General features: G+C 39.0%; 1 protein-coding gene across 2 annotated transcripts in view; it reads right to left on the bottom strand.

The window, feature by feature from the left end:
• Window positions 1-22,262, bottom strand: part of SEMA3C (semaphorin 3C) — a 181,240-nt gene that overhangs the window by 83,632 nt on the left and 75,346 nt on the right. For both annotated transcript variants that reach the window (XM_059725822.1, XM_006275581.4), the window contains exons 3-4: window positions 2,971-3,131; window positions 1,245-1,307 (exon numbers count right to left, since the gene is read on the bottom strand). In XM_059725822.1, coding sequence (XP_059581805.1) covers window positions 1,245-1,307; window positions 2,971-3,131 — 224 coding nt within the window. The remainder of the gene's footprint in view (window positions 1-1,244; window positions 1,308-2,970; window positions 3,132-22,262) is intronic.

Genomic DNA, 22,262 nt, shown 5'->3' with positions numbered 1-22,262 from the left:
TCAATAAGCAAATGAACAGATATTCTCTTTTGATTCAGGAAATGTGGTTGCATGCCTTCAGTGGTTTAAGCAAGAAGATGCAGGGAGGGTGGGGTGCTAAAGCATGGTTCTCTGGCATATAGCCAGCATGGGCTGTGTGTTCACTTCCTCTTACTGTTGCCCCTGAGATCTCTGGGATTTGCAGTCCACACGCACAGCAGCAGGACTCTGCAGGGTTGCTCATCACTTCCTCTTTCTGCTACTGGGTGTCTCTGGGATTTGTAGTCCACAGTAAGAGCCAGCACTAAGCCGGCAGGGCAGGGCAGCTCTGTACTTGGGGGAAGGGAAGTTTAACCCTGTCCCTGACCCCAGACCCCCAGGTGGGGTTTGCCTGGTGGGGCAGTGAGCCAGACCTCACTGCTCCAGTTAGGAAGCAGAGAGGTGGGGCCAGCCCTGCTCTCTGGAACAGGCAGCATAGCCCAGCCCAGGGCTGAAAAAGCATTCCAGGGGACTGGGATTTAATTTGAACCAGGAAGGGGACAGAAGTGTCATTGACTGGTTTGACCTAAATCAGTTAAGACTGATACTATATTCAACCAGGTTTATCTTAAACCAGTTTCAGTCATTTTGGAACTGGTTTATGTGCACTGAACTTCTGTTCTGTTACAAGTTTAAACCAGTTTCTGATCACTTAAATTAGTTTATGTGTAGCTTCTGTCCCTAGCCAGTGTGTCACATTTACCTGTTTTAATGAAATAATGCTAATTCTCAGGTAGCTGCACAATTCTTTTAAAGAACTCATAAAGGAAGTTTTATGGCCAATGTTGTGTGTGGCTGGAAAGTGAGGATAATCACTACCAGTTTGCAAATAATCTTTCAAAGAGAAGACCATATACTAGGAGGTGGTCCAGACACTTCAATGATCATTAGTTTATCATGTGTGCAATGTGAAGCAACCAGTTGGGAGCAGCCCACAATATGCTCCTGAACAGACATATGCATTATTAATGAAATCCATCACTAAAAACATAAATCATAGATCAAGTATTAAGAATAAGCAGTACATTTTTTTCCAATTGTCACACACTGCACAATATACCATGCAAATATACTTATTTTTCAAAATTTAACTTTATCAACTTTTGCCTGAAGAACATTTAAAAAGAAAAACAAACACCCCTTGGATTTTGTTTTTGGCTGTTCACAAGTTGCTCTGACTTAATAACCAAATATCTCATTTTTGTGAGTGTTTGTATTTAACTTACTGTAGGATCTTTGCCAGCCATTTTGCACTCTTCAACTTTGTTTGCTGATGCTGGCCAGAAAATCTGTTTGGAAAATAAAATAAAATAAATATACATTACATAATTTTATTTGATAAGAAAACAGATGTCTTTTAAGAGTGTCTGAACCCACAAAAATCAAGATCTGTACAACTCTTATGCCTTTTAATTGGGCAGCAATTTTTGTTACGGGTCTTCCTATCAAATCAAAGTTAAGAGAATATTTCTAACATCAATCCACCTGTCTTATGAATTAGTTGTATATCACTTTAAATCAGCTGTTCTAGAAGAGGCATTTTTAGTTTTAAAGCAGTAGTAAGTGAGTATTTTGTATTTTAAAATTCAATAGATAAAACAGTGGGTGCAATCCTTGTCTGCTATGAATGAGCATAGTCCCCTTGAAGTCAATGAAGACAAGCCAACTAATGGCACCTGAAGATGTGATCCAATTCTCTTTACTCTGATTGAAAGTAAATTAAGCAATCTGGACAAAATAAAAACCTCCCTGAGTGTTTACACTTTTTGGAATTAGTCCTGAATCAAACCTTCCTGAGATGTGAAATGTCTGGACAAAAGACATTTTTATTCAAAGTAAAAAAGTCTTGCCCACCAGAGGTCCATCTGGGGAGGGTTTACTGTTAGTTTTTTAGAAGCAGAGGCTTCAGTGCTAGATATTTCATGATGAAGATTGTTCGTGTGTGATTTCCAGATTAATTTAGCAGACTCTGAAGAAAGAGATAGCTTTCAGATAAGCACCTTAACCTCCACATACTCATCTAGACCAATCTCTAAACTTTCAATATTTTTAGGTTCATCCATTCTTAACTCTGAGCTGGTAACAGGAAAGGCAGTAACAGGAAATCACACTTTCAGGTAGCTTAGTCTCATACGGCGAGCAAAGGTTGTGACAATCAGGTTCACATTTATGCATCTTTGCCAGACATGAACATGATTTCAGTAGGTGTTTTAGTGGTAATGAAGCAAGTGAATATCAACAAGAGATTCTGTGAGGTATCACAGTTGGGAGTAATAAAGGAAATGAATAAATGGCCATTCAATGTTTCTTATGTCCTGGGCAGCCTAGTAGCTGAAATGAGAGGGAAGCAGGTGGTGTTGATAATGGAGATGGGACTTAAGAGTGCTTTGTCTGAGAACAAAAATGAGGAATGTCTCACCTCACCGAAGCAAAAGCACAGAAAATTATAAAGCAAACATAATGGATGGTGAAAAAAAAATAGTTCAGAGGACCGGATTCAGCTGGGGGACTTCCTTCATAGGAGAAAATAAAACAAACTTAATCCAAGGTCAGATTCACCTAACTAATTTCTTCCTCATAGAGGTGACATTCAAAACAAAATCCTCATGCTTTTTACAGGTTTCTTTTTAAGAAGCAATTGGTTTCTTTCAAATCTTTGTGAGCAGTGGAAAATTTCAGGCCAGTCGCCTCATACAAACTGCTCCTTGTGTTACTAAACCATGCAGATCACTGCAAAACAAGTAGACAGGTCAACCAAAGTGCTCTGGATGGCAGTCCTTTGAGTGTGTTTTTCATCTTAGGTTACACATAAAACAAGTACTAACTGTTCGATAAGGTGTGGAGCTGGACTTCTGCCTACTGCTGGGTTAATGCAACACACTTTTTTTTTCCTTAAAAAGAAAGGCAAGCAGTAAAATGACCTTGGATTCTTGAAGTATTTTTTAAACTTACACTCAGAGGATCCTGGCTTATATTATTAATATTCAAAGACAGAATATGATCTTTGCTGCCCACATAGATCCGGTCCTGATCTTCATCCATTAATAATATCCTGTAGTCCAGGGGATTGTGGGATATTCTGTAATATTCTGAGGTCCTGGTTTCCTGCAGCTCTGTAAGAGTAAGTACCACAAGTTAGTAAATTATTTCAGTTGCTCTCCCTTAAACTGTACCTTATTTGTAATAAAAGACCCTTTGAATACAACTCTGTCTAATAACAACAGAAAAAAAAAGCCTCTATGTGAACCTATTTGGGGAAAAAAAAAGGCAATTGTTGAGTTAAGATCAATTTCCTTTTCCAAGTTTGAGTGCATTGTTCTTGCAGGTTAGTTAACAAGTCACGCTCCATAAAGAGTCAAATATTGTTTTATTAATTCACCTAATGAATTCTATTCTTTTAATGGATATACTTATTTACAGCTTTGGCTTTTAAGGAAGACTGTATATTAAATTAATCAATAGACTTGATACTTTACAAAATTTATGACAGTACAAGATCAATAAAAATGACATAAAAACGTTTTACTTATTTTTTTATTAATACAGGGCTTCATTGAAAATGGTTCCCTATATATTTTCAAGGAGAAACCTTTTTTTATGAAGGGAAATATTTTCCTAATTCCCCTTAGTGAATTTTAGCTCCTTATTACAAATTATATTTAGTTTTAAAGAAAATCTAATTATGAAATCAAACTTATATAGGTAATTTCTCATTTTTAGTTTATAGCTATTGAACAGTGCTATCAGGTTTGTTGATTAAACTCAGCTGCTTAGTCACGTAAACCCTGCTCCTGTTGAAGAGAATGACACCGCTCCAATGACTTCTGTGGTGCAGAACGATACCCATTACAGGACCAGAACAAGCATTTTTCATGTAAGCAACCAGACACCATTTCACCAAAGCCCTTTAGTTTTGTTCTTTTCTGAAGAGATAACTGATATAACAGATAAGCGACATCCTCCTTGTTTAGCCAATATTTGGCCTCTGCTCAGATTATTCTATTTGCAGCAACCAAGAAGGGAATATTCTCAGTAGCTGAGAATAAAAGGCCAAAGCTTAAAGAAGCAGAAAATCTCATTCAAAAAATGTAAATAAGGTTATGCATTGTTCATCGTAGGGCTTTATTTTCACATGTGTTGAATTCAATTCCAATTGAAATCAGTGATGGCTGCAAAACCAAAACAACTCTGAAAAGTATGCCTTCTCAGCCCAGTCCTACAGTCTTTATGCACTCAAATCGGGACAAACTCTTTAAATGCCATGCAAAGTAAGATTTTCATCTGGGATAAAGTTGTTTAACTCCACTGTCTTTATTCGGTCTACACCTGTTTCTCCAAGATAAAGATCTGTTCCACAGACCAGCATTAATGCAATCTCCTACAGGCTGTAACAAAAGTAAGTAAAAATTAAATAAATCTCTGTGATGCAACCAGTCATAGTGAAGCCTATGAGACCTTAAAAAGGCTGGTCTCGAAGTAGGAACTCATATTCTCTTGAAGAACTGTTTTGACAGAAAGTTTTCATCAGTTGTAGACTTAACAGCTGTGTCCTCCACATGTGTATTGCTGATAAAAGGATAGGGAATAAACTTTGCAATGCTGTCTTGACTCTTACATGTCAGTTTAATTTTCCTCGTGTTTAATAAGTAACTTTAGAGAAAATGCAGCTGGCATAGACTGTCATAGCTCCATGGTCTTTACCAGAGCTGTGACATCTTACCAATGTATATTAGCCTAATGGATATCCTGAAATATTTTATATATATATATATACACACACATACTGTACGTGTGTAAGTATATGTATAAATATATATATATATATATATATATATATATATATATAAAATCCAATAGTGTTTTATTCAAAAGACAGATTAATAAACAAGGCTCATATTCCTCATTTAATAGTTTAAAAAGTTGGGGTCCACATTAAAGGAGTATTAGAATTTGTTCACCTCATGTGGATTCTACAAATTAATTTTGCTTTCCGTTGAAAAATTCATTCTTTTTCTCTTTTCTTTGGAAAAAAATATTAAGGCTGGGATTTTTCAAAGGTAACTACTAGGGCTGTGTGAAGCTTCAGCCTCTGATTGGATTTGGCAGAGATTTGGGCCGACTTGGCGGCAAATCTCCAAATCCAAATCGAATCAGGAGACTCTTTAATTTCTTTGAATTGAATCAAAATCCTCTGAATTGATACAGAGAGATTCAATGATTCAGACATAGACACAGCATTACACGTTTTTTCTACATACATCAAGGTACCAGACAGCTCATGAACACTGAGATGGTGGGGCATCCCACAGGAGCGTGGGACAGTCCTCAGCACACTTGGTGACAGACCTGGGAATGAACCAGAAGCACTTCTGGTCCACTTTGGGTCCACTGGGGAGTGCATGGGGAACCCCCCCAACACCCCCCCCGACTCAGCAATTGGTGCATCCTGAGTCTGGGGAGGCACCCAGGGTTCCCCTGTGGCTGATCATCGAGCCAAGGAGATGCGGGGAAAGAGGGGGGGAGCCCTGTGTGCTTGACGGTGGACCTGGAAGTGGACCAGAAGTACTTTAAGTCCACTTCTGGGTTTGCCACTGAGCATGCGGTGGGGGCCCCCACACTCCTGTGGGACGCTCCATCTACCCTAGCATCGCAGCATTCACAAGCTGTGCCTGGTATCTCAAGGTATGTAGAAAAAATATTTAAAGCTGCGTCTATGGCCGGATCACCGATTCTCGGAATCAGCACTGAATCTTCAGATTTGGATTCAGCCAAATGGAATTGGGACAGTGATCCAAATCAACTAATTGAATCACTGTCCCTGATTTGGGCTGAATCCTAATCAAATACAGCCCGTTTTGCACACCCCTAGTAACTAAGGCAATTAGATACCAAATCCCATTAAAATCAGCTGCTTTAGGCTCCTTTGAAATTTCTTAGAGTATACTGAAAGTAAAGATTCTGGAAATTATGTTCTCATTAAGCTTTTCTGTAACCTTAATCATCTTATTAAATTACTTAGCTGCAGTAAGGTGAAATTCAGTCATCTTACCAATCACATACTTGCTGTATTAACCTGGCTAAACTAGAGCTGAAAAACTGAGGATTACTATAAAATATCATGCCATAAGGAACTCAGATTATCCACAAGTGAAAAATGGAAGTCCTTCTTGTAGTAGAACTCAGAAAATATAATCCCACACAAATTTTTATTTACATTTTTCTGGACTGAACCCAAGAACATGGGCCTCAGCCCATGTCAGGTAGGGGATATCCCCCAAAAGAGCACTTTGGATTCTAACATTTCAATTAATCCTAGGCGATCTATCTATCCACAGACAGGCAGACACATTCCCTTCCATGGCAGGGTGGAAACAGGTTCTCTTTAAGGCTCTATCAGGAGAGGTCTGCCCTAATATAGGTTCAGGAGAGTTTTGAGGTCATCTTAGCATCCCTGTGAAGCTGTTAATATGGGACCCTTTTGAAGTAAGGCACAGGAGTGAATTAGTGACTTCCTTTTCTGTCCCACTCTTCCTTCTCTCTCTGACCTCTCTTCGACCCCTCCCACCATGATAAGAGTTAAGTCGCAGCAGGTTTGTTATGGAAAAACCAAAGACATGTTCAACCTGGTATGTCTGTTTGTCTTTGAATGATATTATGGGATGGATGGAATAAAATGAAAACTATGACATGTCCTATCCACGGCCACAGTGTAGGACAGAAATGCTAACTCAGTATAGACAGTCAAAAAGCCTGAGGCTGAATCGATTCAATCTTCACAGCTTAGTTGAAACTATGCAGATTGAACTGATAAGCAAGTGAACAGACATTTATTTTTTATTCTGGTAATGCAGTCACATGTCTGAAGAGGCCCAGGCCAGAAGCCAGCTGGCACTAGAGCACACCTCCCTGCTTGGATGATGCAGACAACTTGGGCCAAAGCTAGCCCAACTACTCTGCTAAGGGAAGTTTGCAGGGGAGGTGCAAAGCTTCCTGAGATACTTGGGAACTGAGTGCCAACTTGAATCTGGAGGGGATTTGGGACAGAAGTTCAATAAACTGATTGAACCTAAATCAGTTAAGTTGGCTACTACATCCATCCACGCTTGTTTTACACTGGTTTTGGCCATTTTGAAAGCTGTTCCTATGCACTGAACTTCTGTTGTGTTACAGATTTGAACTGGTTTCTGATCAATTATGTGTAATTTCTGTCCCTATCCCAGAGGGCTAATTTTGTCATCCAAACAGGCTACTCTTTCAGTCAAAATCAGTGTGTGCTCCGCCAGGTTCTCAAGACTTGGCAAGCAGCAGTACAAACTTGAGTCAACTCAGCCCTTATAGGTTATAACTCTCCATTGGCCATAAGTCCCAAAATTTTACCACTTGTAGTAAAAAACTGCAGGTTTGGCAACATTTTCTGAATAACCCCCAGGTGAAGGAAGAGCCTGTAAAATTTATACCTCATTTAACCCTTGTTCTGTGCCAATGAAAATGCCAGTAAGTATCAAAAGTAATTTTTATGGTGCGAACACTAGTCTTCTAGGAAGCTGAGTGAGAACAACTTGATCTTTTTTCTTGACATGTCTATTTTATTAGTGTGATGTCTCCACACATAAAATAGACTAGTAATTCTTCCATTCAACTTCGTGGGTGAATGGAAATATAGATGAAAAATATAGTCTTGAAATATCTGCATCTATATCTATATTAGTTTCTTAAATTTCACTGTATTGACTTATCATATATTTTAGAAGTATAAGTAGGATCTGAAATGTTACTCCAAGTAGCATTTCTATGAAATCTGCAAACAATTTTGATCCTACAAAGAAACCTGTATTTTTATATCTTCGTCCCTTTGTGGTTTGCAGCAAGTAGCAGGTGACAAAATGATCTAATTGATGAGACTGAATGGAATTGTAAGATAACAGGCTTCAGAAGAGAAGAAAAATCAATACATTTTCCTATTGTTCCCTTGACCTTTTTCCACATTTTTTAATAGAAAAACATGAGCAAAAACATCAATCCATTATTTTCATAATTCATACTACATATTGCATTTATGGGAGAATATACAATTTATATTACTGATTATATCAAGTATGATTATAATTTTTTTATCAGTGGCTAGATACATTCTGAATAGAAATTTAATTTGTATCTCTTTGCAAAGACAGAACAGAACAAATAATGTTTGACTATAACATTCTCGATGGATTTTTTGTCTTTTTCTTTTTTCTATGCCAGAGAAAGGTCAACATCTCTTTGTCAGTATAACATAGACTTAGGAAGGCTCAGCTAGAAACCTCTACAAATCAAGGTTTTCCTAGATTATCTATTTATTTTTTACAGTTAGAATGAAATATTGATTTTCAGCAGCAGTGTAATAGATTTGTAAGAATTCAAAAATCACAGAATAAGCAGTCCAGTCAGTTTGCAGATCCCTTGAGAAAGGTCTTACTTAACCCTGTTCAAAAAGAGAGGAGAGATAACACAACTGTAGATTTACCAGCGGTCAAGAAATTGTAAGTTAACTTATTAATAAGGTCAGCTGAATAAAAGAGTTTACTGTCAGTGTAGGGTGAGAGAGTTACTACCTTTGCCACAGGATTAAAGGTATATCTATAAATTTGCTTGAAGGAAAATATGTTTGGCATAAAGGGTAAATGGCATAAAGGTAAATGAAATGGATATATAAACACTACCTCTTTCACTGAATATTGATTCACTGCTATGAACAATCCTTTTTACTTAGGCTAAACGAGTGCACAATGGATTCAAAACATCACCAAATCAGTGTGGGATGGCTGTGCACATGTATAAATGGAATAAGGAATCATTTCTGGTACAGACAGGTTGTTGGTCAATTGTCATTATTTTTAAATCTACCAAGACCCTGCTTGCCTTTGGTTTACTGTTTTAAAAGATACAGAATCAGAGGTGTGTCACAGATCTGGACTACTGTCAGTCTTTCAAGAAGAGCAAGCATTGCAAGGTATGGAAAGAAGCAAGTACCTTTTCCTAGTAATGTATAATGGAGTGCTTTGGTGACACACCTTTCACTTCAAACTACTCACAAAGGTTAAGTGCATTTTACTTCAGCTCTACAGTGTGAAGAATGGACATTATTAAAATGCCTAACATAAATGCTTGATATACAGAGATATCATTATGGTGAGATCATGCTGCAAAAATTCAGTGTACAGGCCCTGGGACTGCTCTGAGGCAAAGGGCGAAATATGTCAGCCCCTCCCTAATTGCAGGAACACAAGTATCCCATGTCCTGCCAAAGATTCCTTCGTTCCGAATTATGCTGGACCACCCACATCTTCCAGGCAAGCAGCCTAGCTAGAGCTCACCCATTTCTAACCATCATTGTCCAATCATTCTTTTAGGTTAATCAGGAGGAATCCCCCACCAACATCTATGGATTTACCCAAATAAAAAAAAAAGGTGTGAGAAGCGTGGTTCTTATTTTCATGCTGATTTCTGTGAGTGTTTTTAATCTTAATGGAGAAAACAATCATACACTTTGTCCCAGAAGATCACTTGATTTGTATACCTTAGAAAAAAGTGGGTCAACCTGCATATTTACCGGCATGCCGAAAGTGGCATGGACAACCTCTGTGTCATCACATGGCAGATTAAGGAGGGACAGGCCGCACAGAACAGACCAGGCTGGGAGCAGAAAGCAGAGCAGCAGTTCAGGCAGGGGAAGGAGATTATAGTGGGACTCAGGGACGATGCAAGGCTAATTTGTGACAGGATTGCCAAAAAGGTCAGCTGCCTCTGCTTTAGATCAAAGATATCACCAAACCAGGTATGCTTTGGGAACCCATTATTCAAGAAATACTTTCCCACGCTCTACTTAACATTATCCCAGTTTGTTTGTTTTTTAAACATTGTCCCCCCCAAAAAGAAAAATGATGAGATGAAGACATATTCATTTGGTTTCAGATTATGTCAATTTAACTCATTAGTCATTTTGTATAAGAAATTCTTGTCGATTTGTCCCCCGTTCCTTCTCACTGTCTGGTGCACAAGGTCAATAACCCTGTAGCGTTAAGCTGCTCTGGAAGAAATTCAAGTGGTATACATTGGAGTATGTCTGTACATAGTAATAGAGTCCCCTTTCATTATTTTCAAAAGAGACATAGAGTGTCCTTACCACATCTCCTGGGGCTTTGAAAGCCAAAGCAGTCTCAGCCACTAGTCTGCATGTACACAGTGGCTTTTCAATCAGAGTTCAAGGCATGTTTTCTTTTCATATATAGGAATGAGAAGCTCTTTTCTTGCCAAATATGACATTATTTTTGAGATATAGGAAGAAGAAGAAAAAAAGCCACACCCAGGGAGAAATCTGACGTATTCTACATTGCTTAACTCAGTCTAGGAACAGTGTATCTGTTCATTATGATCTTTTGCTTTCTATATCTCATCTCCTTCTATTAAATGAACAATCACTCCTTAAAGAGGAGAATGGCAGTGCTTCCTCTCTTGAAGTCCATTCACATACCAACATGTTGCAAACAGCTACGAGGCAAACTTCGGACAATAGAGCCCTTTTTTTGTACATACAAAACAAAACGTTGACCAAAACTAAAAGAAAGATGACATAAAAGAACTAGATTATGCCAATTTTCTCCATGTGAAAATGGATCAAAAAACTACAGTTAATGTAGAAGGACTGTGTTCTATGTTATGCTGGGAGTCACATGAGGACATATGAGATTTGTTCTCTGACGTCATGATCCCACATCGCTGTTAACAGTAGTTTAACCACGGAGAACTCGATCAGAATCTGAAGGATGAACTTCCCTTCCTGTCAGTTCTGAATGTTGTTCAGTTTATTTTGGAGACACAAAAACCTACAAGGCTTGGGGTTTTAGGACCCAAAAGATATCCCTACATGCTGCCATGGCAACTGATATAAACTGGGGTGTTTTTCCAAATGATCTCCATATTTGAACATCAGTGCGATGGGATGAGGGAGGTGAGGGGAACAAGGACAGGGCATTTTCAGAGGAGGGTCCTCATTGCAGGATTCTCCCTCTTTTGTCCCGTTGTTTAGTGTGTTCAGATCTTCAAGTTACATTGCAAGAATTTATGCAGGTAGTTTTATGTGATGAGCTAGTTTGGGGCTGTGTGTGTATTAGTTTGATGCTCCAAGAGAAGTTACTGTAAAAGTGCAATACATTTCCACACCCAAAGAAAAGAGGAGAGAATACTGCAAAGCAGCAGGGATATTAAGTATTGCTGAAATCAGTTTATTCATTTGGCCAAATAAAAGGCTTTTTAAACACTGCTGCTGCTGCTGCACTTATCCTTCTCTCCTGGCCTTACATCCTTCCATCAAACTGCTAAGATACAGCTAAGTCTGCGTCTACCCCTGCTATTTCCAACACAAGAGCCCTGTAATAGAAACTCACTCAGCTGAAGGTCCAAGAAAGCCCAGTTATTGAAATCATGCCATTCCCAAAGGCAGCTACCACCGTGTTAGAGGTACAGATATCCTCTGCTTAAAACTAATCTTGGATTATCAATTAGAACATAACTTATTGCAGTCCAAAATGCTGCTAGTTTCTATATGAGTTTGGCTGTGACTCTTAACAACTTCTTGTTAACATTCACTGAGCATATAGAAGACAAGGGTTGGATTGTTTCCCAAGGTCTGATAAAGTTGGGCTCCACACTCCTGGATAATTTTGCTCAGCTGACCTTGCCAGAGATAACTTATTGCCAGGGCTCATAAAAATACTCCTGAAAAGAAAATCTGAAGCTTTGGTATGTAACAGTGTTAGGTATTTCTAACAAAACTTTGGGGGAGATACTCTCAGCAAATCTACAGTCAACCTTTTAAACTACCCTCTACTTTATGGTAGCATTGTGGAATTAGGAAAGTAGGGCTGAAAGGAACCTCAGGAGGTCATCTAGTCCAACATCCCACTGGATGGGAACCCAGCATCGTCCCTATATAAAATCATCACTCCAGGCAAGTGTTTGACTAATCTATTTTTAAGAAACTTCAGGAACAACCCTTATGCACAACTACCAGAACCAATGCCCTAAACATCAAAAACACCCTTTATCTTGCCACAGGTAATGTATTAGGTGCTGCCATACATAAAAGAAAATCACACTCCCTGTCACAAAGAGTTCACAATAGAACCCTATTGCTTATTATAGAGGCATGGCAGGACAGCCCTGGTCCAGCACTGACTAGATGTAGTGGCATCTATTTTTGTGCCCCCTCCCCTCCAAAGCGGCACCCTGGGCTGCTACCCTGCTCACTCTCCCTCTTGCCTTACTGTAGATTTCAGACACTAATACATTTTCTTTTTAGTAATGACTATACCACCAACATTCAATCCATACTAGGATGTATGTGTGGTATGAGAAGTAGATAAACACTGTAAAATATTTATAGCTGTTAGAAGGATAACAGTATGCTTTAAGGTTTAAGTGTAGACTATTGAGTTTACATTTTTTCAGACAGAAATTTCTTCCTGTTCTTCCTCTTCTCCCCTCAACACAGTCCCCCCCCCCCCCCCAAAAAAAAACACATAGTCACTTAAATATAGAATGGCATTCACAGCCAGTGCTAATAAACACTGGCAGTACTAATTGACAAAAGCACAACTCAAGTGTTGAGATATTTCATTAGGCTCTCTGTAATAAAACCAGAAGCAACTCTATTGTGGTGAGACAGAAGAATCCCTTTCATTATATTATTTCCCTTCTCAAAAAGTAAACTCTCTGGAGACTCAGCCAGTCTCTGTACAGTGAGGATTGGTATTACTGCTCATGCTTCAGTTTAATCCCTGTTCTTATTGAAGTTACCAATGTCAGCTGCATTTCTGTCCTTTTGGCTGTGTCACTTTACCCATAAATCTCCTTAAAACACAATGGTTTTTCTCGCCCCTTGACTGTATTAACAAAAGAGAAACCTCATGTTTGCAGGCCACAGTTGCTATTCTATTCATTTATGTTTTTAATCAAGTAAGGATTAGTTAATCTTCTATCAAATCCCAAGGCTGTAGGTTTCTATTCATTCACTGAAGGAATGGGAGATTTCGATGAGTAAGGACTGAGTAAAAAAAAATATTTGAATAAAGATACCTAGGATATGAAGGGCAGCACTTAATGGTTCTTTTCAATAAGGGTTCCCCACATGGAGGGAAAGCTTGAAAAAGATGTGGAAATGTTTGTAGAAGATGTGTCCAAACAGTGATTTGCAGGTGGCTGTGGGTCAAGGAGATGGAAATAGCTGTAACTGGGTGCATCTGCACATGCATTAACATGCTTTAGTTAATGCACATTAAATCAAGTACCTCCATTGTGAGGTACCAGGAAAATGTGCATTAGCCTGTCTATAAATGAATATTAATTAAACAGCATGGTGTTTAAGTGATGATTAATGTGCATTAACTAAAAAGCACATTTTTGACAGTTTAATGTGCATTAAAGTGTGCATGTAGACATACCCACTGTGAGTAAGTGGTGTGGAGCAGTGGTATGAAGAGCTCTGGAAGAGAAGACTTAATTTTAAACCTGCTGAGGAGTAAAATAGTGGAGGGTCTCAAACAGCTTATCACTGAGCAATGGCTGTATATTATATGGAAAGTCCAGGAGAAGGATATTAGTATTTTGGAGGGCAAAAGAAATGAGGCCATGGAAAGCCAATATTAAAACCTTTTTCCCTTCTCTAATTCAGGGCCATGGCAGATGACAGCAGCACCCTGGAATGCAGGTCCCATTCAGCATATCAGGGTCTTCCTTCTGGTAGATTAATAGCACAGAGACCGAAATAGTGGAAATAACTAGCTTCCTTAATTTTTTAATATCATTTGCTGGATCCTGCATAATCCAAATTTGAGGGGCCAATCTTTACTGATGCTGGAGAATCAGAAGACCAAGTAAATATTTTCTCTTCAATTTATATATCATCTGTAATCAAAGCAGGTGGGCATTAGGTAAGTAATTTTTCCCATATTTGTATTGACCCAGTACCTCGGCATGATGCCAGGAGGAAGAGGAGGTCACTTCTGAAGTGAGTAGTAGTCACTAGTGATTTATAACAGTACCTGTCTAAATGATGGCAATTTCACTTGGATATGACAATCTTCACTTCCTGTGCAATACTTTTGTCTTGCTTTGTACTGCTAAATTATCCTTTGTAGTTTTAATTTGGGTACTTTGGATCAGTTTGACTTAGCAACCAAAGGAAGGCCACCTAGCCCTTGCCATTACAACAGTAAGTATGCTGCTGTCTGTGTGTGGGTGTGCGAGATACTTTCTGAAGCCAAAGAACGTATGGTTTGGGAGATCAACAAAGTTTGGGTCTGTGCTTTTTTTTTTTGTTTTGTTTTTCTGTTTTTTTTTTAAATGTATTTTTGTGGTAGACAAAAAATGCAACCACTCCCATAAGATGGATAGGAATGTGGTTACTTCTATGCAAGGTTTTCTGCTAATCAGTTTGCCTATGGTAAAGGAAACGATTTTAAAATAGTTCTAATGTCACAACTTGCTTCAGAGGACAGAGCCTGAAGTGTTTCTGTTACTTCAGTTCTTACTGAATTTCAGAAGTTAGAAGTAACTTTAAAGATGTACTACATATTTAATGAACACTTTCTATTTTATGACTTGGCTTAAATGACAGCCCCAGGACTATTAAGATAACCCTGCATTATCACAATGATAGAAAGTTTAGAAAACCTAACTGTCAAATGCAAACATATTGGAAAGTATTTATGCCTTCCTCATGTAATTTTTTATATTGTGTAACAATGGGTTTGGAAGTTGTGGAAAGTTTACTTTATTGTTAATAGTTGTTCCCATTACTGACCCAGTCATTTGGTAGCTCCTCAAATTTATTTAAAGATGGTAGGAAGTGTTGCAACCAGAGTCCTCGGTGATGGGATATACATTCTATGGGCAACACGATTGCTTTGAAAACACACATGGAATAACTATATTTCACTCCATATTTATCCAATGAAGAGTGACAAAATGGGTCATTTTAGCTGTGCATTCCACAACTGAAAGCTACAATCAATCTTCACATTCAAGTGATCACCAGGGCTAGGGACAGAAGTTACACATAAAATGGTTTAAGTCAGGGGTGGGCAAAATACAGCCTGTGGGCCAGATGCAGCCCACCAGGCCATTCTCCTCAGCCTACAAGGCCCCTAAAAATGTTAATAAATTAATATTTATTACCTCCGGGCTCTGTGTGAAAGTACACAGGAGCCAGGGACAGTAGGACCCAGCGGGAGCCTCAGCAGACTAGTAGACATGTCCCATTAACTCTCTTCCTTAAGGTACAGAAAACCTGGCATCTTTATGATAGTATAACTTTACACTGATGCAAAAGGAGAGCAGATAGGGAGAGCAGCCCTAAAATATTCTGTTCCAAGGTAAAATTACCCCTTGTAGGTCAGGTGTAACTACACATTGATGTAGGTTACACTGAGATATGGGTTCCTGTTGGCAGCTGTAGTCAGTTCCATCCCAGGGCAACAGTTTGCTCCATGCAACCAAGTTACTATTGGCTCTTCCACCCAGTGGCAAGGCTCTGTAATAGCACCTACTGCAGGAAGTGGCCTCCAGAGACCTAGTCCAGGCACCCATGTATAAAACTAAGTTTCCTCATAAGTAAAGTGAAGATGTTAGTGAATTACCCAACTCGCTGGACTGCTATAAGGCTGTTAGGCAATATCTAAAAAGCCTTTTGAAATGGAAATGACAGGAATGGCTGTAGGAAGTTATTTCAAGTGCATGTCTCATAAAAACAGGGATTTTTTTCCTTGTTTGTCTTAAGTCCAGAGCCTTCAGACTTAAAAAGTTCAGCCAAAACTCTGGCTTGGATTTAGGAGATAACTTTTATGCTTTTCTGTTTAGATTTAATCTAAACGGGAAGCTACTTAAATAAATAAATGGTCTGCAGTCAGTCACTCCATGTTTAAACTAGAGTTGCCATATTTATTCAGTATCAGTATCATCCAGTATTTGGCCAAAAAAAAAAAAAAAAAGGGTAGTAAAATTTTATACTTCTTTTGTGTCATTAGATAAAACATGCAAATGATTTAGACAAAAGCTACATGTTTAAATATCAAACTCTAGGAGTTTAGTGTCTTGTGATTCCTGCGCAATCACTTTTAGATAAAATTAGCCCTTAAGGTTCAAGAGCTCTTAGACCCCATAAGATGTGGAGCATGTCAAAAGAGAAATGGGAAAGCTAAATTATTCTTTTCAGGTAGAAGTAGTAATAGCCAAGAAAAGCTTTAAACTCAACTAAACAAAAGAAGCACATAGATGTCTAATAGGCTAAATGTTGTTATAGAAGATTCAAGGCAGTGCTAGGGGTCCTAATCCAAAAAAATGATGACCCACTGCTGTTGGGATTCCTGCACTAACACCCAGATTGTGATTCACAGAATTCAGAAAAGAAACACGAAGCCAAACACAACTCTGAAAATACAGGTCCTGTGTACAATCAGATTCTCCTCTTTCTCTACTGATAAGGAAAGTTGGGAAGACACCAGCAAGGGAACATGCTCCATCACTGAAACACATTCTCTAAATGGCATTCATTATCTGCTTTTAGTAAGTGAGTTTAGGCTACATAGTTTGGCCCTTAAGCTAATACATTATTGCAGTTCATATGACATTTTCCATGGGTGTGATACTGCTTCCATTGAAATCTGCAGCTGAAATCCCATTTCCATCAATGGTTCAGGGTAGGGCAAGTGTACTACATGGAAAATGCTCTCTATGTATGACTTGATCCTTGAGAAAAGGTACTGTGATACCTAAAACCTCATATAGATCTATCCCAAATATACTGGTGGTCCAATAAAATATATCACCCACAAAAAATCTTGCTTCTCACATTTCCTGGCCCATCAGAGCTTCAACATCACTAATGGTCAGGGCAATTTTGCCTATGTCAGGGCTGCACGACTATGACCTTTGCCATACTCATTGTACACAAATTTTCCACTTGCCCGCTCATTTCACTCTTCCTGCTCCAAAACGCACAAGCAAAATAATATTATCCTCCATTTAAAACTAAAATTTTAAAATATTTAGAACAATGGAGCATCTGCCTGGCAACTGACTCCCCAGCCCAGCCCAGCCCAGCCCAGCCCCTGGCTTGTTTACTTTTCATTCCATCCAGGAAGAGCACGCAGCAACTGCTGCAGCGTCCTTAGCCTGATGAAGGGTTTTTGAACCCGAAAGCTTGCTTAATAACTATTCTCCAACTATTTGGGTTGGTCTAATAAAAGATATCAAATTCACCCAAGGAACCTTGTCTGCCTAGAACAATGGAGGGCATTTCATGATCAGAAGGACTCAAACTCTGTGGGCACTTGTTATGTTTTTTAACCTGAGCATGTGTCAGTTTAACCATTTGTCACACATGTAGATCACTGCATTCTTAGCTCTCAGGCCTACTAATAAAATCAGGTAATAAATGTTTATAGAGAGCACAGATTCATTTAGATGAAAGGCATTATGTAGTATAAAGTATTATTCTAATCCCCATTCCCATTAAACCATCTAAGCCTTTTATATGGTACATTTAATCGCTCCATTTTCTACGGGTGTTTTTTTACTGTTTTGCTTGCCATGTAAGTAATAATGTTTAATTCTCAATTCATTCCAGGTCCATTAAATAGATAATGTCAAATTCCATTATGGAGATAGAACTGTGTGACTTGCAGTAAAGTAAATGGAGACTGCTCTGAATAGCTTTTAATCTGAGACACTGTTTAACCAAGGTGTGTTAACCTTGCCATATTTTCACACAAGAGGGAGTTCCAAACAGTGTCCTTTTGAACTCATAGCCTGACGTACAACAATATTTTTAATAAACTCATTCTTTGAGCTAGTATTTTTTTAATATGCCTCGGCTGCTTTATGTAGTATGTTATGGCTAGATCTAGTGCATAGGGAAAGCATGCATTCCAATGAGGGAGCTAATTATTTAGCCTATACTATGTAACTGAACACAAGTCTCATGATTTCTACCTTTCTTTCACTCAGCCTATACCTGCATTCTTGCTTCAATTGCTTGTTATTCCTCGTTTTCTTATCCTATGTTACATGTAAGACATGGGAAATTATTCAGAAACCTTTCCCAGTCATATGCAATGCACTGTGTATACTTTGGGTGTAACATAAATGATAATACACATATTTTTGTTTATTTTTATCTACTTGATTATAGAATATTTATTCGCAATATCTAAATCTGGCATTACTGAAAACAGTGCAATCTCAGATCTGTTTTGCCTGGTGAAATACAAGATATCAAGTCTAGTCCTTATTTAGGAATTGCATCTGATTTGGACAGCAAAACTTTGCATAAACTAGGGCTTTACTGTTAAAATAACAGAACTCTAGTCCTGTTTCCAATGCTTTACTCCAGTTCTTTCAATTTTTCCTCTACAGAAATCAATAGAATTCCACTGGCATAAAACCAGTAGTGAGAAATCAAGTCTTGGGTTTGAAGCAACATGCAGTTTTCAATGCAGTGCTCTTGGCCTCACTAGTTGTCATGGCCTTCACCATTGGCTACCAGCAGAATAAAATGCAATGGCTGAGATAACATCATTGTTGTAAGGCAGAAGAACCAAGATTTTAGACTCTTGAGTTTTCTTCCTGGCTCCATTTGTAACTAATAATAATGTAGCTTTGAGTACATGACACCTACTGTACTTCAGTTTTCCCATGTAAAATCTATACAATAAATCATGTATGCCTCCCAAGGATAAAGAGGTCAACAATCATCAAATGAAAATCACTTTATAGTCAAAAACATTGTTAGTATTATCAATGTTGTTGATTTTACAATAGGGAAAGCTGTTTTGAGCATAGGCCGTGCACAAACATGCTGTCATTCGTGTATTGTGAGAGCTGCTATTTCATATTCACTGTACTGTATTACGAAGCAGATTTGGTATCATTAGTGTAAGTCTAATTCCTGAATCTAATTTTGTGAGACTGGACAGGCTGTCCTTTGGGGGTGCAAGCAGATATGCCCTCCTTCCCCCTCCTCATACAACACTTTACTGGAAGAGAAATCATGTCAGTTTGACCCAGCTCCCCAGCATCTGTATAGCTCGTGCACTTCACTGGGCCTTTTTGGCACTTTTATCTCATAGCTGATTCAACCACCTATTAGATAAAAGCACCAAAAAGCCTTACTGAAAAGCACAAGCTATATAGACATTGGGTGAGCCTGGTCAAACTTCTGTGACACCTCTTCTGGGCATGCGCTGGGTTCAATGCAGGTATGCACCAAGCCGAAAATCAAGCACTGTTTTGTCTTGTTTTTCCACATCTGTAAGCAGCCTAGGAGTTCAAACACCATACATCACTTTACAGCTTGAGATCACTGATTGGGAAGCATTGCAGTTCAGAAGTAATAAATGACAGGTTTACGGCCCTTGAAACCTCAGTAGTTTATCAGCTGAATGATTACTGATTTACAACTGGTCAAATAAAGTACATACAAAAATGAGGTTAGTTGGTGCACACGACGCTCAACATAGCAGTTAATTAATAAAATCATACAATAACAGAGACGACACCTCACTTCCTAGGGCTTTAGCAATGACAAGACAACCACAATAATTCTATTTTAAGCCCTGATTTGCAAAAATCTGTTCAAATTCTTAGTGTCGTGGGGTAGGGAACTGTATGGTAGGAAGGATAGACAAACCAAGATAAATGATCCATTACATAGTGTATTCTGACAGTAAAGGCTAACACAAGCTAGCTCATGTTGAAGTGAATAGGAGTTTTGCTGCTTACGTTGCTGGGTGCAGGATAATTTCTGCAGTATTTTACATGTTTGGATGAAGGCTAGAAATACAAAAAAACACTAGAATCAATTTTCCAGAGGACTGTGAGGAATTGTTTATTTGGCTAGTCTCCATCTACTGACCACATTGTTATCTCTGGACCATGAAGGAAGTTAAGAGTCCCATGATCATCATCACAATTATTTAATAATTGAGACATGACTTGAATGCATTTTCCCCCCCAAAAAATTCCCTACTATGTACATAAACACAGAGGTGGTTAGTAGGGCTGCGTGAAATTTTGCCGGCTGTTCAGCTGTTTCATTTGGACGCTGTTTTGACTCGTTTCAAGCTCAAAACACTGAAATCAAAATGAAACGAAGGCCTTTGAAACAGCCTTGAAACAAAACGAGGGCAGTCAAAACATTTTTCAAGTTTCAAAACATTTCGAGTTTCAAAGCTGAAGCTGAGCTTGCCTGCAGAGAAACAGAAAGTAAGGAGAGGGAGGGGGAAGACGGGGGAAGGACTGCTCTGATATTGGCTGTGACTGTTTGGCTGCTTGAGATACTGCTGATGCTACTGTGCTGCTTACTAAGTTATTACGTGTTGTCATTTAAAGTGGTGGACAGGACTGAGGCTGTAGAGGAGGAGGAGGCCTCATTGGGGCACACTACTGTGTCATGTAGAGACCCCTGCGCCAGTGAGGGTGCGCCTTAACACACACAGTCACACATGTAGCGAGTTTTGCTTGTGAGCAGCTTGAGATGCAGTTTCCCAGAAACCCCTGCACCCATCTCTTTGAAACTTGGCAAGCTTTCTGGCCTCAGCAGGGGCTAACATACCTGCAGTTTTCACTCTTCTGTGCCTTCACACTTACAAGTGACATGAATTTTGCTTTCAAGATTTGAGGTGCAGTTTCCCAGAAACCCCTATACCTATCGCCTTGAAACTTGGCAGGCTTCATGCCCTTAGAAGGGTCTACCATTCTTTCTCTTTTCATCCAAATCTACCCCAAAATGGCAAAGTTATAGGCAGTTTTGTGCTTCCCAAATATAGCCTGCGGGCAAAATGCCCAAACAGCATTGAAAGAGCAAACAGTTTTGAAGAAACAAAACGGACCTGTGCTTTCAAAATTAAACAAAACTCAAAATGAAACACTGTCCTGTCAAAATGGTGAAATGGAAGTAAAAACGAAACAGTTCTGTTTTGCACAGCCCTACTGGTTAGCCTCTAACCTCGAGCCAGAGGCTATATAAGTAACCAGTTAGGGTACGTACACCAGGGTTAGGGTATGTACAGCAGTTAGATTTAGATCGACCTAACTAGAGTTAGGTCAATCTAAATGCCCATCTGTGCAAGTGTTCAGGGGAGTTAAATGGGGGGGGGGGGGGGGGGGCGGAAAGGCAGGCCCAATCCAAGTTAATTCACCTGAGGAGGTAAATTCATATAGATTGGGAAAGAGTTAACTCAATGCATTTAGTGTGCAGCCACAGAGCTGTGCTTTTACCTACCCCTCCCTGAGCCTGTTTGACTGGACTATTATTAACTCCCCTGCTTGTGCCTGGGTGAACAACTCCACCTCTCCCCCCCGCCCCGACCCACCAACCCCACCTCTATGGACTTGTTTATGTCACCCCTTGTTTAATTGATTCATCTGGTATTTCAGTAGATGAAGGTAATGACATTGCAAATATTTTTGAAACACTGAACTAAGTATTTCCAAAACAGCTACTTCATGGTTCAGTTCAGTTTGAGGCTCAGACCTGCAAGAGATCTAATTCTTTATAAAGTTATTTTACACTAGGCTCCAGCAGGCCCAGCCAAATTGTGCAGGGAGAAGGAGAAACCCATGAAAACACCAGGTTACATAGAATTCATAGACTCAGAAGGCAGGGCACATGAACTGTGAAGGAAAAGGAATTTTTATATGTAATTCTTTTCCTGATAATTATAAGTCTAGAGTATATGCCAGCTAATACCTTTCTTCCCTTCAGATCATCATTACGAGTCTGGTTAATTATACATGCAAATTCAGGGTCCTACAAACACATATTTATGACATTATTCATCTTATTTTCATATAGACATTGTGTGAATAGGATTATTCACACGAGTAGAGGTTTGCAGAAGTAGGCAGGTTATACCTTGCTGATCCCTAACAAATAGACAGACATGATTCACTAAGATCATTAGACTAGTTATATAAATACCACTACCATGCTATTTTCTACCTTCCCACCCTGTATCCATAACAGGTATCAGGCCCTTAGCTTGTACAAACAAATGTAGCAGTATATCTATTTGTACCAGTGGAGAATCCAGCTCCAAACTTGATACCTGGTAATCCCCCACCTACCCTTTCATTAATGTTTTTCCTTTTCAAATGTGGTGCATAGCTACTTAAGGCCAACTTCCCTGCTCAAAACTATCCAGTGTTCA

The sequence above is a fragment of the Alligator mississippiensis genome, chromosome 4, assembly GCF_030867095.1.
Source record: "Alligator mississippiensis isolate rAllMis1 chromosome 4, rAllMis1, whole genome shotgun sequence".
Lineage (NCBI taxonomy): Eukaryota > Metazoa > Chordata > Crocodylia > Alligatoridae > Alligator > Alligator mississippiensis.
Note: the sequence above shows the minus strand (reverse complement) of the source record. Positions and strands in the feature narration are given on the sequence as shown.